Genomic DNA, 15,534 nt, shown 5'->3' with positions numbered 1-15,534 from the left:
CTCTCTTCCTCAATATCTTCCCGTTTATTGAGTATTCCCTTGTTTTGTTTGCCCTCCCCAAATGCATCACCTCACACTTTTCCAGATTGAATTGCATTTGTCACTTCTCTGCCCACTCAATCAAAGCATTGATATAATTCTGGAATCAACAGCTGCCCTCTTCACCATCAACCACACAACCATTCTTTCACGGCATCTGCAGATTTGACAATCATGCCACCCACATTTACATCTCAGGGTGCATGTCTCTGGAAACATTTCTCAATGTGGCAGCGAGCGGTAATTGCCGCGAGCTTCCCGGCGCTCGGCCCAGTGAGGCTGGCAACGCTACTCAGCGTTAATTGATCCACTTAACGAGGTCTCACGGGCTACTCGTCGCAATTGAAGGCTCGCCGGCTGATTCGCCGGGACCGCGCTCACCAGCCCCCCGATAACAAGGTCGAGCAGCACTTAAGCTGCACTTGCTCAGCCAACTCCAGCGAGCTCGCAATAATGCTGCCCAGGAGACCAGCCCCCAAGCTTCGCAGATGCTGATCTGGGGAGGCTGCAAGTCGCGGTGGTGGCCAGGAGGCATGTCCTGATCCACCAGGGGTCCCGGGGGGTCAGTCACAAGGCAGCCAGTGCTGCCTGGGATGAGGTGGCGGCAGCTGTCAGCTCGGGCAGTGTGACCAGGAGGACTAGCCTCCAGGGCCAGAAAACGGTCAATGATCTACACCGGGCAACATGGGTGAATAGATAGTAATGCCCCCCACCCCTCCCCAAAGGAAGCATCCACCCCCAAGTCCCCATGCAACCCCCAGCCCATTCTTCACCCTCTCCTTCACACCCCCTCTCCTACAGCTGTGAACCACGAGTGTGGCTAACGATATCCTCTCTGTATCTCCTCAGGAAAAGCACTTCCATAACCCTCGGGAGAGGCCCAGACTGGCGGAGCGGTGCCGTACAGGAGAATCCTCACCTCCTTCAAGGAGCGGCTCCTGGTGGGACCGGGGTGGCTGAGGACAGGGCGGTCACCCACACAGAGGCTGCCGGACGCCGCAGAGGTGAGGAACCATCGGACTCCACCTGGATCACCTGTCAAACGTGAGTTGTTATTGCTTTACTGACTGGCCCATCCCTTCCACTGACCACATGTCCATTCTCCCACAGCTCCTCCAACCAACTGTGTCGCCCATCCCAGGCGGCACCCTCTCCTGACTCCGAGGAGAATCGGCACCAATCGCGCCCGTGTGGTCGCCGTGCCGCCGGTCGGGGGCCGCTATGATTCTCCGCGGTCGACCAGCTGAACTCCGGTCATGTTCCACCGAGTCCCGCCAGCGTGGTTCCAACCTGCTGCCACCTGGCAGGAGCTCGGATCCACGGTTGCGGTGGTCGTCCTGGTGGGGGGGGCGCCGGGGAAATCTGACTCCGGAGGGGGCCTCCACGGGGTCCAGGCCCGCAATCGGGGGCTTCTGATCGACAGGTGCCCGCGATCTGGAGGGGGCCTACCTCCTTCCGCACGGGCCCGCTGTAGGTCTCCACCATGTTGCTTGGCGCCAGCACAGAGACGGCAACCACGCGCATGCGCCGGCACAGTAACGGCCGGCACACAGATGCCATCGGAGACAGCCATCACACACATGCTCAGACCCGCGCCTGCCTTGCAGGGCCGTCTTTCGGTGTCGGAGCAGCGGTCAGCATTCCGCCGCCGTGCTGCACCCCCTGAAGACCGCTGAATTGCTGGGCCAGGAGGCCCATTGACGCCGGCTTACACCACTCCGGTGTTTACACTGGCGTCAACACTTGGCTGGGATTTCGGAGAATCCCGGCCAATATTTCATTCGCATCTCTGCCAGTGGAGCTCCCGTTGCTGCATGTGGAATGATACGATAGCTAAAGAATCATGCGATTTTGGTCTCCGAGGTTCCTTCTTTAGACCAGAACGTTTGTATGTCTCCCTCGGCTGGTTTGCTTGATGCTGGTTGGTAAGGTGCAGTTCGAACGTGTTTAATGCCACAGAGAGAGGTGACGATTTGAAACTCAGCTCTTGTCAATACGGTTCCATTGTCTGATACCATGACTTCAGGTAATAGAACATAGAACATACAGTGTTGAAGATAATTCAGCCTGTCGAGTCTGCACCAACCCACTTAAGCCCTCACTTCCACCCTGTCCCCGAAACCCAATAACCCCTCCAAACCATTTTGGTCACGAAGGGCAATTTGTCATGGCCAATCCATCTAACCTGCATGTCTTTGGACTTGTGGGAGGAAACCGGAGCACCCGGAGGAAACCCACGCAGACACTGGGAGAACGTGCAGACTCCGCACAGACAGTGACCCAGCGGGGAATCAAACCTGGGGCCCTGGTGCTGTGAAGCCACAGTGCTAACCACTGTGCTACTGTGCTGCCCGTGTGAGTTTAATCTGTGAGTTAAAAAGTATTGGCGTAATCTTTTGATGGTTGCATGCGATACTGTGCATCGATCACAAGCAAAGACATTGTTGGAGCAACACGATCAATATGGATTCGAACCCACGGCCAGGCCATTTCCAAGGGTGCAGTAGGGCACTCTGGACAGTGCTTGATTAGCTTCTCGATATCAGCATCAATACCAGGCTACCACACAGAGAGATGCCAGGGTGAGCGCTGTGCAATTCAATGAGGAGCATTTGACAAAGTCATCAGACTCGAAAGGTTAGCTCTTTTCTCTCTACAGATGCTGCCAGACTTGCTGAGATTTTTCAGCATTTTCCCTTCCATTTCAGATTCCAGCATCCACAGTAATTTGCTTTTATAGGAGCAGCTCTCTGCCTAGTACAAGAACTCTTATTCCTCAGAGTATGATGTTACCATGACAACTCAATTAATTCTTGAGGGTAAAGAATGGCTTAATGTTCTGAGACCCATCCTGTAAGTATTTGGCCCAGTTCCTGATCCACTTCACCGAGACTGGAAACGTGTTTAAAAAATGTAATGTCGTGATGATTTACTGTGGTACTGGGGTACATGTGATGCTTTCTTGCAAAGGTAGGTGACGAAGGGTGTCTGCATTCGCTGTGTGTCCCAATTAGTGCTTGAAGTATATTTCCGTTATAGCGATGATATCATGTATATCAAGTGTATATCTCTGCCCCCAGCCCATTGGCTTTATTTACTCTGCTCCTTGTATTTACATTACCCACATCGACGATACTACCGAGAAAGCACAACAGCGCCTGTACTTCCTCAGGAAACTAAGGAAATTCGGCATGTCCACATTAACCCTTACCAAATTTTACAGATGCACCATAGAAAGCATCCTATCGGGCTGCATCACAGCCTGGTATGGCAACTGCTCGGCCCAGGACCGCAAGAAACTTCAGAGAGTCGTGAACACCGCCCGGTCCATCACACAAACCTGCCTCCCATCCACAGACTCCATCTACATCTCCCGCTGCCTGGGGAAAGCGGGCAGCATAATCAAAGACCCCTCCCACCCAGCTTACTCACTCTTCCAACTTCTTCCATCGGGCAGGAGATACAGAAGTCTGAGAACACGCACGAACAGACTCAGAAACAGCTTCTTCCCTGCTGTTACCAGACTCCTCTTATGGACTGACCTCATCAACACTACACCCTGTATGCTTCATCCGATGCCGGTGTTCTGTAGTTACATTGTATACCTTATGTTGCCCTATTATGTATTTTCTTTTCTTCCCTTTTCTTCCCATGTACTTAATGATCTGTTGAGCTGCCCGCAGAAAAATGCTTTTCACTGTACCTCGGTACACGTGACAATAAACAAATCCAATCCAATCCAACCTTTTACCGCCGCCAAATTCCTGTGCTGTACACTAATTAACCTGTGCTCCTCCTGCCTTTCAGAGTCACTCACTAATTCTCTAAATCTTGTTCCATGCTCTGGATTTGACCTTAAGTTTCTATCCACTCCCTGCCAAACTAGTTTGAACTCCACACCTCCTCCAACACACACACGAAACAGCACTATCAAATCTCCCTGTGAGGATATTCGCCCAACTCCTGTTCAGGTGTAGATCGGCCAACTTGCACAGGTCTCATAGAGGCTTATAGAATTTTACCAGGGTAGATGCAGGGAAGATTTTACCAATGATAGGTGTGTCCAGAACCAGGGGTCACAGTCTGAGGATTCAGGGTAAACCATTTCAGACAGAGATAAGGAGACATTTCTTCACCCAAAGAGTGGTGAGCCTGTGGAATTCATTACCACAGGAAGTAGTTGATGCTAAAACTTTGAATATATTCAAGAGGCGGCTGGATATAGCACTTGGGGAGAATGGGATCGAAGGCTATGGGGAGAAAGCAGGATTAGGCTACTGAGCTGGATGATCAGCCATGATCGTGACAAATGGCGGAGCAGACGCGAAAGGCCAAAAGGCCTTTTCCTGCCCCAATCGTCTATGTATCTATGTCTCACCTTCCCCAGAACCGGTCCCTATACCTCAGAAATCTGATGCCCCCCCACCACCAGCTTTCCAGTCACATGTCTAATAGCTCAATTCTCCTGTTTCAAAAAAAGCAAATTACAGCGGATGCTGGAATCTGAAACAAAACCAGAAAATACCGGACAATCTCAGCAGGTCTGACAGCATCTGTGGAGAGAAGGGAGCTAACGTTTCCAGTCTAGATGACAGCTTTGACAAAGTGTCATCCAGACTCCAAACGTTAGCTCCCTTTTCTCTCCACAGATGCTGTCAGACCTGCTGAAATTGTCCAGTATTTTCTCCTGTTTTATACTTGCTTGCACGTGGGACTGGCATTAATCCTGAGTTTACCACTTTTGAGGTCCTATTTTTTAAATCTCCTTCCTAGATTCCCAAAATCATCTTTCAGGACCTCATATCCTCTTTCCTACCTAATTTATTGGCACCAACATGGAGCACAGCCTTGGGCTGATCACCCATTCCCAGAAGAATGTCCTGCAGCCACTCCGTGACATCTCTGACCCTGGCACCAGGGATGCAACAGACCATCCTGGAGTCACTTCTACGACCGCAGAAACGCCTGCTTGTTCCTCAAACTAATTAATCACCTACCATTACTGCTTTCTCCATCTTCTTTCTCCCCTCCTTCACAGAAGAGCCGCTTGTGGTTCCACAAACTTCCCTCTGATTGCAACAATACTCAAGAAGCTTGACACCATCCAGGACAGAATAGCCCGTTTGATTGGTACCCCATCCACAAACATTCATCCACTCCACCACTTACACACTGTAGCAGCCGTGTGTACCATGTACAAGATACACTGCAGGACCTCACCAAGGCTCCTTAGACAGCATCTTCCAAACCCACAACCACTACCATCAAGATTAGAAAGACAAGCAGACGCATGGGAACATCACCACCTAGAAGTTACCCTCCAAGCCACACATCATCCTGATTTGGAAATATATTACCGACCTTCCACTGTCACTGGGTGAAAAATCCCAGCACTCCCTCCCTAACAGCACAGTGGGTGTACCTGTACCACAAGGACTGCAGCAGTTCAAGGAGGCAACTCATTACCACCTTCTGAAGGGCAATTAGGGATGGACAATAAATACTGGCTTAGTCAGTGAAGCCCATATCTCTTGAATGAATTTTTAAGAAATTATATCGCACGCTGATCGCAATTAATTCTCCCATGGCTCTTCACATGAACATTATCAAATCCCAACTGGCCACATAAAGATGTATTCGGACAATTGACCTAAAACTTGGTCAAAGAGGTTTGGATTCAAGGAGACAGGAAGAGATGACGAGAGGTTTGGGCCTTCGCCGTTGACAGCTGACTCACCAATGATGGTTTAGAGAATTAGAGAAGCTTCGATATCTCGGAGGTTGGAGCGGTCCGAGCAGGTTACAGAGAGGAGGCCGTGGAGGCATTTCAAAACAATTTTAAACTCAAGGCTTTGCCAGGACAGGAACCCACGTACGTCAGGGGCACAGGGGTGATAGACGAAAGGTTCCTGGCTCAAATTAGAATGAGGGCACCAGAGGTTTGGATGAGCTTAAAATTAGGGAAAGTGGAGGATGGGGGAAGCAGCCAGGAGCACAAGTGAGAGAAGATCACAACGATTTTGAAACCTATTTGATATAAGATTCACCTGCCAGATGCACCAGATTCTCACTTTCTCAACCTTGTTTGTTTTATAACAAGTGAGAATCTTTCACCGGATTGTCAAACGCATTAGCCCGAAAGACCCTTCGATAATTAGGTGCTGACCCGTCAAACTATTTGCAAAATAAAATGGCACGTGCAATTCCGACTTTAACATTTATTTACTTCCAATATTTTCAGTTATATTTAACACTTGTTTCGTTGACGCAATCATTAGAGAATAATAAAAACTCCTTATTGACAGCACTTAACTAAGTTGCTTCAGCAGCGTTAGTGGCCACATCCCTTTCATTAAACAGATATTTACACAGTTGATTTAACTAGGGTCAGTATTGAGAAAGGCAAATTCATTAAATTACGTAAACAAACTGACCCAAATTACATTTCTTTTAATTAAAGGTTCTTAAGGAAAGATAGCGCCGTGTTTCGCTGATGCTGATTAAGAGCTGGCAGTCCTTCATTCAGCAAAACATCAGCATTTTCATCGCTAAAAAAGAAAAAAACCTTTGACATTGCTGCACGTTTTTTGACTAGTGAAATCCCTTCCGCAGTGCCTTGTTTTTCACCAGAGAAAACCTGCTCACAAAGACAAGTCCAAAGTGCCGGTCCACCAAGTATTGGTAAGTCTTGGCTCTGGCGGCTGGCGGATCAGCAACAACGACTTGAGAAGCCAGCTGCATGGCTGTGCTACTGGGAACGATATACTGCGACATCCTCGTGACGTAATCCACCAGCCGATCATACTGCTGTTCAGAAAGTCTTTCTCGGATGCCATCTCCCTAAACGAGGCAGAAAGAACGACATCAGCATTAATCCTCAGTTTTGTACACGTTCTCAGTCTTACTCCTTCGCTTTATACAGAATTACACAGTAATTACAGCATGTGTGTATCACATAAGCATCCGCTCACACTATTCCACCTCACCCTATCAGCACCTCCTTCGATTCATTTCTCCTGAATGCTATTACTCAGCTTCCCCCTTAGTCACTCTCTGGGTAAAGAGGATTCTCCTGAACTCCTCACTGGAGTTATTGAGCAAATTTTCCATCTCACGACGCCACAGATAATCGGGCGTCTGGCCAAAATCGAGGTCCGAGCCCGGCACCGATTCGGGCACAATGTTCGGGTCCTTCGCTGGTGGCTATAATGAGGTTTGCACCCCTCGCTGGTGGCGGCATCCAAAACTGGCATTTGCATTCATTTAGAAGTCATTAGTGCGTTTGACCCACAATGCTCCCGGCCTCCACGATGCTCCGCCTCCCCTCAGGCGGAAGTCACGTGGGTGCAGTGGAGAGCGACTTGGTGACAGCTCCACGGATCGGGATGTCTCCCTCGGTCCTATTTGGCCTGACTCAGACCACCATTGCTGCAGTATGTGTTTTAAACACACCTATTTGGTACAAGTTACCGGCCCCCCCGCTGGCTGTTCACTCTGAATGAAAATGAAATGAAATGAAAATCGCTTATTAGCACGAGTAGGCTTCAATGAAGTTACTGTGAAAAGCCCCTAGTCGCCACGTTCCGGCGCTTGTCCGGGGAGGCTGGTACGGGAATCGAACCGTGCTGCTGGCCTGTTTGGTCTGCTTTAAAAGTCAGCGATTTAGCCCAGTGAGCTGACAGTTCACTGCGTCCTGTAAATGCACTCGTCAGTTCCCGGCACAAGGGGTTGGCTCCTGGGTGACAAGGGTCACCCGCTGAGGTTTTGGCTCATGACACCTCTCTGGAGGCCACAGACAACACCGTGCTGACCTGCTGCCCAACAGAGGGGGGACATGCTGGAGGAGGAGGAAGTGCGGCCAGGCCTCATCTGATGAGGAAGATGAGGAGGGTGGCCTGGAAGAACCGGGCATGGAGCAAGGGCTGGCACGACAGGATACCCAATGTGTGCTCCAGGGCCGCCGCATGTGGGACAACCTCATCACTTCCAGATTTGCCAACGAAGAGGCCCAGCCCCCTGCAGCTCTGCCATCCTGTGCCACCTCTCCATACTCCCCCCACCCCACCCTCTTCCAAGTGGTGCCCACTTCCCCATAGCCACTCATATCCTCCCGCGTCCCTCCTCCCTTCACACCATCCCACCACCGCAGCTCCCCCCCCCCCCCCCCCCCCCCTCCTCCCCTTGCGGGTCCTACCAGCATCACTACAGGGTGTTGGCCCTGGGCAGGCAGTGTCAGCGGGTCTTGTCCACGGGACAGAGGATGATGATGACGCGCTGGGAGCTGAGCTCTGGTGCTCCTCATCGTTTGACGGTCTGACTCCTGCCTTCAGGATTACCTTCCACTGTACACCTGGTTGGTCTCTGCAGGTATGCTGGCCAATCCATCTCACAGGCCCAAATGTTCTTTGTGGGGTGTGTGGTTATGGAGATGGTGGGTGCTGATGGGTCACTCACTGGATAAGCTCTCCTACTAGGTGACCTCACACTTTTGGCCCTGTTCCCTGCTGCCTCTGAGGGTGACCGCAGGTGGAACATTCAATTGCCCTCGTTGCCCTACCCCCTTCTACCCTCCAACACCCACACCACCGAGCTCCCGCAGACAGAGGATTGAGACACTTTTGTGAAAAGGCGTTTAATAGTGACTATATACATTACTTTGTGACCCCTACCTCTAATTTTTGTGTTGCACCTGTGCCAACTTAACTGGTGTCCGACGTCCTAATCTTAAGTGGCCTACCCCTCTTTCGAGGTGTGACCCCAGACAGCACATCAGACGTGGAGGCAGCCTGCTGTATATCTCACCCTCTGATCTGGGATGCCTTTGGTGACCATCCTCTGGAGGGTCTGGACTTGGATAGGCCTGGCCAACCTTCGAGTGTCACAGATGACGAGGTGCCACCCTGTTCTCACCGCTGCCCATCAGATGCGTCAGTATCAGGTGGGGGGAATTCAGAAGCACCTCCCCGGCGCAGACACCAGCACGGGCCCAATCACCTCCTCCTCCCTCGGGCTGCTCAATGGCCCCTGTGCTACTCCATGGGATGGAGGTGAGGCCGGAGTGAGCTCCGAGGCTCAACCATCTAGCACTGCCAGTCCTGGAGGCCCGATCTTGTCTCAATGCCCTCAACCATGGAGCTGAGAGACTTGGCCACATCCCTCAGTGAGGGAGTCATGTCCCTCTGCGCCTCGGTCATGCCCCTATGTGACTGGCCCAGCTCGGTCAATGCTCTCAATGCCCTGACCCTTTGTGACTGGGCTGGGCTCTGGAGCCCCACAGCAATGTCCATGTGGGCCTGATGCATGGCTGCCTGTGACTGGGCTCCCCTGTCCTGAGCCTCAGCCATCGACCGCCGTGTGCCCCAAGCATGGGACGTTTTGATCCAAGGCTTCCACTGCTGACGTCACCCATTGTGTTGGCCAGGGTGCCACACATTGTCAGCACCATCTCCTGCACCTTATGACACCCTGTAGATTCTGTCTCTATGTCTGCATCCCCACCAGCGATGGGTTCATACTTTCCAGAAGTGCGATACCTGTCCGGACTCCAGCTGTGTGCAAGTGAAGGTGACCCAGGAGCCTCTTCACTAAAATGCCCCACCGAGCTGCTAGTCTCTGCGATGGTGGAGGGTACAGGTGACAGAGAAGTTGGTGTCGTCCCCGGACTGGTCCTCCCAGGGTGCGCTAGGGTTGTGGCTGGGTGCAAGGCAGGTACCTCAGATGGACCGGCATGGTTTATTGGTGATCTTGCAAGACAAAAGACAAGACACCTGGTGAGATCTTGGGAAGGAGTGATCTGGGGGAGATGGATGACACACTTGTTATAGGGTCTTAATTTTGCATTTTCATATGCCGACCTCGGTCTTGGAGGTAGCCCTCTCCAGATAATGCCATCACCCTCTGCTTCAGTGGGGGTGAGGGCCTGGAGGTCTGGGACGTCCCCTCTGGTCTTCTCCTGCTCCCTTCTGTTCTGAGCCGTCTTTTCCTAGGCGACATGTAAGGGACATGGTGAGATACATGGAGGCGAGTTACATGGGGTTCTGTACATGGGGAGGCATGTGTGCAAGGCACCTGGTCAAAGAGGGCAATACAGGTGTTGGGGTTTGGTGCAGGGTGGGATGTGAGGAAGATGTGGGTAGGTGGCTTTTGTTTGGCCTCAGTGGGATTGGGAGTGTGATGCGAGGAGTGAGGGACAGGAGTGATGCCAGGGGGACAGAGGTGGTGGCTCACCCGAGTTCATCTTCTTGCGGCACGATGTGCCACTCCACCTGGTGAGGCGTTGAGTAGCTCAGCCACCTCTGCCCAGGCCTGGTTAACGGCCGCAGGCGGTCGCCTCTGCCCATACTGGAGAAGTGAGTGTCTCGCTCTCCTCCACCGTACTGCACATCGCCTCGAGCTCCGTGTTGGCGAAGTGTGAGGCTACTCTTCATGGAGCCATCTTCTTGGCTGGAATGAGAGTGTGTGGGGAGTGGAGTGCTTACATCAGCTCCAGCTTGTCAAGCTCTCCAGTACCAATTCCAGCGCCAGTGAATCTGACGCAGGCAGGAATGAGAGTTAAGAATTGCTCCAGATTCACGTGGGCAGAGTGCTGGCCTATTAGCCTGTACTAAATTGCTCGAGAAATAGCGTCCCAATCGGGAACGTGAACCTCACGCAATTCAGTCCCGGCGCCAAGTCTCCCAAACGGCCATGAGTAATTTCTCCTTCTGTGTCATTTTTTAGGGAAATGAAGTTCAATTTGACTTTAGTTGACTGGGTAAAATGGACAATATTGATTAAAGGAAACAAAAATTAGGAGAAGTGTTTGACAGCTGCTGAATCTATATCAGCTAATGTCAAAAATACACTATTGTACTTCTATATTATAAAAAATAAATTTGTTAAACCATGGGCGGGATTTACCATGCAACCCGCCACGTGCTTTTCGACAGAGGAGGTGCCCCGCTGGCGGGATTTTCTGGTCCTGCCGTTGTGAACGGGATTTGCCCTCATTGCCGGGAAACCCATGCACCGTCGGTGAGACTGGACTATCTCGCCGGTGTGAACAGCCGGTCTGATCCACCCTATAAATCAGGATATTTTTATGAAAACACAAGGATCAGCAGCTCCATCAGTCTGTTTGTTCATCAAGGTAGTTCTCTCTGGACACACAGCCCATTGTATCTCAATCGATTTTGCAATAGTCTATCCTGTTTACTTCCTTTGTTCCCATTGATTTTATTTTTATTATTTTTGGTCCGTGGATCTATAATCGAAATGTGTTTTAAGCAGAAGAGCACTTGCCAGGACAGCATGCCTTGGAGAGGAGAAACCACACTCTTTGGCACTGAGTGAATCTTAGGAACCGGTTTTAGAGCAAGTTGGCTCGAGTGGCTAACTGGTAATTGGTGGGTTGGTCAGAGACAGCGTGCTGCCTGACAACAGTCAGTGATTGGTTCCTGCATGATGGTTTCTGAGAGAACTTGGCAGAAGTGTTGAGACCTTGGAAAGAGAAGGAACACGCTCTCTCTCGCTTGCTTGCTGGCTGAAGTGAGAGAACAGCTTTATTGTTCTAAAACCAGTGAGTGCCTGGTACATGTTTGCTGTAAACTTGAAAAAATCCTGAATCTGCAGATAAAGTAGACTTGCCAGAAAAGAATCATGTCAAGCCTAGAAGGAAGAAGTACCAAAACGAAATCATGAACTTCAGAAAGAAATTAATTGAAAGTCATCCCAGTGCATCAAAAACCCTTTATCCTATTAATATTTTATTTACCTTTCAACCACCGTTTCTCCGCTGTGTTGTTTGTCTGTGTATGTGTAGAGAGTGGGGGTAGTTAGAAAGGGGGAGGTTGGGAAAGGGGTATTAGACAGCCAGTTCCATTTTCTGTCCATTTAATTATTATACTGTACAGAATAAAAGGTTATTTGTGTTAAAGTTACAAACCTGCACTGACTGTAGTATATTGGTCTCAGCCAAGGTCCTTCTTGTATTTAAAAAAAAATCTATGTTACGGCTATGCAGTTAACCATGCACTAGCCCAGGGTGTCGTGACATTTTAAACTGTACACTTTCGTAACATTATTATTACAACTTTAATACAATTCTGGTGAACCTTCCCTGATTTTGTTACCTGATGTGGGCTGGGCCAGCATTTATTGCCCAGTCAGTAGTCACAAATAGGCCAGACCAGGAAAGGATGGCAGGTTTCCTTCTGGAAAGGACATTTGTGAACCAGATGGGATTTTACAACAGTGGACAATAGGTTTCATGATTTTTAATTCCAGAATTTTACTAAACTGAAATTTCACCTTCGGCCATTGTGGGATACGAACCCGGATCCCCTGGGTCACTGGATTGCAAGTCCAGTGACATTACCACCATGCTCCCCCCTCCGTGTCTTTCTTCTGAGTCCTTAATTCCCAACATTTAACTTGTAAGTGAATCTTTCACTGTGGCAGTTACTTCCTTTGCCTCAATTATGAATAAATCACATTCATGAAATCCTCAATTCGATGCACCAAGAAGGAAGGTCCCGTTTTTCAAAGAAGGACATTCGAAATGAAATAAATGGAAAACACTCTACTCGTTCATTTGTTTTACTTCCCTCGAAAGGAAGGTGAACAAAAGACACTGCCTTTCGTAATGATGGGAGTCATTATTAGCGAAAATATTCAAGCAAATCTTTAGATATTTTAAGATACAGTGCAGATTGTGAGCAGCTCTGAAGTACAAAACGACTACTTTTGGATTTAATGCACTGAAAGTGCTATAAACGCCCCTCCCAAAACGTAATGACTGAGAAATCCAAGACGTTTCCGTGGTTAATTGTCCAAGACTCACACAGAAACCAGGGACACTGAAAATTACAGATTACAGACAGACTTTGTAACAGCAAGCCATCCAAAGCTCTGCTGCTGTAAATTAACTCGCAGTTGAAGACCTGATCGCACATCACCCCTGTGCCACATTGCCACCCGATTTGGCAACACTTTAATTTTACAATTCTCATTCTTTTTTTCAAATCCCTTCTCTTGCCTTGCTCCTCACTATCTTTGTAAACTCTTCCTGCTCCATACTCTATGTTCTATGTTCTAAGACTCGTCAGAGATCTCTAAGCTCCTCTAATTCTGGCCTCTTGCACCTTCCCAATTATAAATGCTCCACTAAGTAACATTTGCGCTACACAAGTGCCAGGCAATGACAATCTCCAACAAGAGAAAATCTAACCAATGCTGCTTGACATTCAACGGCATTATCATCAATTCATTCCCCCCAATCAACATTCTGGAGAGTTATCATCGACTGAACTGGACTAGCCAGACAAATACTGTGGCTACAAGAGCAGGTCAGAGGCGAGGAAACCTGCAGTGAGTAACTCACTTCCTGACTCCCCAAATCCTGTCCACCACTCACAAAGCACAAGTCAAGAGTGTGATGGAATACTCCCCACGTGCCTGGATGAGTGCAGCTCCAACAACACTCGAGGTTTGACACCATCCAGGACAAAACAGCTCACTTGAATGGCACCACATCCACATTCAGCGATAAATCTTGGCCCAGCCAGCAATGCCCATATCCCATGAGTGAATTAAAAATAAAACATTGGTGGCCATGACTAGGTTTCCCCTACACCTCTTTACTTCACTTTCTTTCTTTAAGGCACCTCTCAAATCTACTTCTTTGACCAAACTTTTGAGCAACTGATGTAGCTTTTCCTGAGGTGGTTCTGTGTCATACTTGGTTTGGTAAAACACCTTGCGACATTTTGTTACATTAAAGGTGTTATATAAATGTTGTTCCTGTTGGAAGCAGAGGGAATGGCATGATTATGGGCAAAATAACTAATCGCTCCCAGTTTAGGCTAATAAATTATAATTTTAGCATGGGACTCAACAGATGAAAGAAGTTATATTGGTTAATCAGTTACTTTGAAGAGTGAATATAAGATGCATATTCAGGAGTAAACTTATGATGACTAAATTTTAATAATGGGCCTGTCAGCCCATATCATAGAATTTACAGTGCAAGAGGTCATTCGGCCCATCGAGTCTGCACCGGCTCTTGGAAAGAGCACCCTACCCTAGGTCAACACCTCCACCCTATCCCCATAACCCAGTAACCCCACCCAACACTAAGGGCAATTTTGGACACTAAGGGAAATATATCATGGCCAATCCACCTAACCTGCACATCTTTGGACTGTGGGAAGAAACCGGAGCACCCGGAGGAAACCCACGCACACACGGGGAGGATGTGCAGACTCCACACAGATAGTGACCCAAGCTGGGAATCGAACCTGGGACTCTGGAGCTGTGAAGCAATTGTGCTATCCACAATGCTACCGTGCTGCCCCTCGCTAATAACTTGCGAACCAATAACAAAAGTGACCTAGTGGGAAATACACACTTAAAAATTAAACTCTATGGGTTCACGTGGCATTTTATTGTATTTTTATTTAAACTGATCAAATAGTGAGGAAAGGATTGTCACAAGAGCACGTTTGTGCAAGGCCTTGTATTTTACAAAATGCTAATGTGGAGAATTGCCTTCAATTTGTGGGGCAGACAAGGCTATTATTCAAAATTTGTGTTGGGTGGCACCAGGGAAAGAGCTTTTAGCAAACAGGATATCTTGTGTTAATGTGAATGAAAGACTTGTCAGAATGTCCAACGACAGAAAGATAGAGATTTACGATTTAAAAATTTTGTTTGTTGGGAAATGTTTCTTGAAGGATAAATAGGCTGCCTTTAACAGGGTTCAAAACCGTCCCATTTCCTACAGCAGCTCCAATTCAGGGGATCGAGCCTTACCTCTGCGTCATACGATACCCTCTGTTGCTTGAGCACGACCTGCAGCCAGTTATCCCTCTTTGGGTCCAAGCTGCACTCAATCTCCGTGACCGGGAATGCCTGCTGCTGTGTGTCCTCACTGACACTGACCACAAACAAAACCTCGGAGGTGAGCAGCAAACACCCATCGTACTCCTGGCCAGAGTTGCTCACGATAACCACGTCCAAGGCCATAAAGACTTCAGGCCTGCCCAAAGACTGGAGCATTTTCCTGTCGGGGTAGCAAATTGGCAAACACAAACCATTAATTTCATTTTTTTTTACATTTAAAATTCCAGAACTGAAACATTTCATGTTAGAAACAAACCTTTCCAAGATAAATGACCTGTTAGTTTGATACTAAGCCAGAGCAATGTAATGAATAATGCCATCATAAAAATGACTGACTGCCAGAATACTCTTACCAGACATATTTAACGTGACTGTTTGGGGCCTGGTCAGCCCGTTGCTCAGTGGGGTGAAACCTCTGCTTTGGAAGTTGAGAAAGTCCAGCACCATGTAAAATACCTACAGCAATAAAGACAAGATTCTTACTTCCACTGAACCAGCAGCCACGGTGCTGAAATGATGGAATATGTTTGGAACAGACTGATAGGGATATTCATCTCGTTAACCGCAATTACGTAAAAGGCAGGGCTCAATAACAGTGACAAAAATTAAAAGTAC

General features: G+C 48.8%; 1 protein-coding gene across 3 annotated transcripts in view; it reads right to left on the bottom strand.

Moving 5' to 3' along the window:
* Positions 1-6,242: 6,242 nt before the first annotated feature.
* LOC119972233 (vacuolar protein sorting-associated protein 13B-like) overlaps positions 6,243-15,534 on the bottom strand; it is a 1,046,946-nt gene continuing 1,037,654 nt past the window's right edge. For all 3 annotated transcript variants that reach the window (XM_038808618.1, XM_038808616.1, XM_038808617.1), the window contains exons 60-62: positions 15,273-15,375; positions 14,830-15,079; positions 6,243-6,879 (exon numbers count right to left, since the gene is read on the bottom strand). In XM_038808618.1, coding sequence (XP_038664546.1) covers positions 6,631-6,879; positions 14,830-15,079; positions 15,273-15,375 — 602 coding nt within the window. In that variant the 3' untranslated portion in view covers positions 6,243-6,630. The remainder of the gene's footprint in view (positions 6,880-14,829; positions 15,080-15,272; positions 15,376-15,534) is intronic.

Source organism: Scyliorhinus canicula, chromosome 10 (assembly GCF_902713615.1).
Source record: "Scyliorhinus canicula chromosome 10, sScyCan1.1, whole genome shotgun sequence".
Lineage (NCBI taxonomy): Eukaryota > Metazoa > Chordata > Chondrichthyes > Carcharhiniformes > Scyliorhinidae > Scyliorhinus > Scyliorhinus canicula.
The sequence above is the reverse complement of the archived record's forward strand: the minus strand, read 5'-3'. Positions and strand labels throughout refer to the sequence as shown.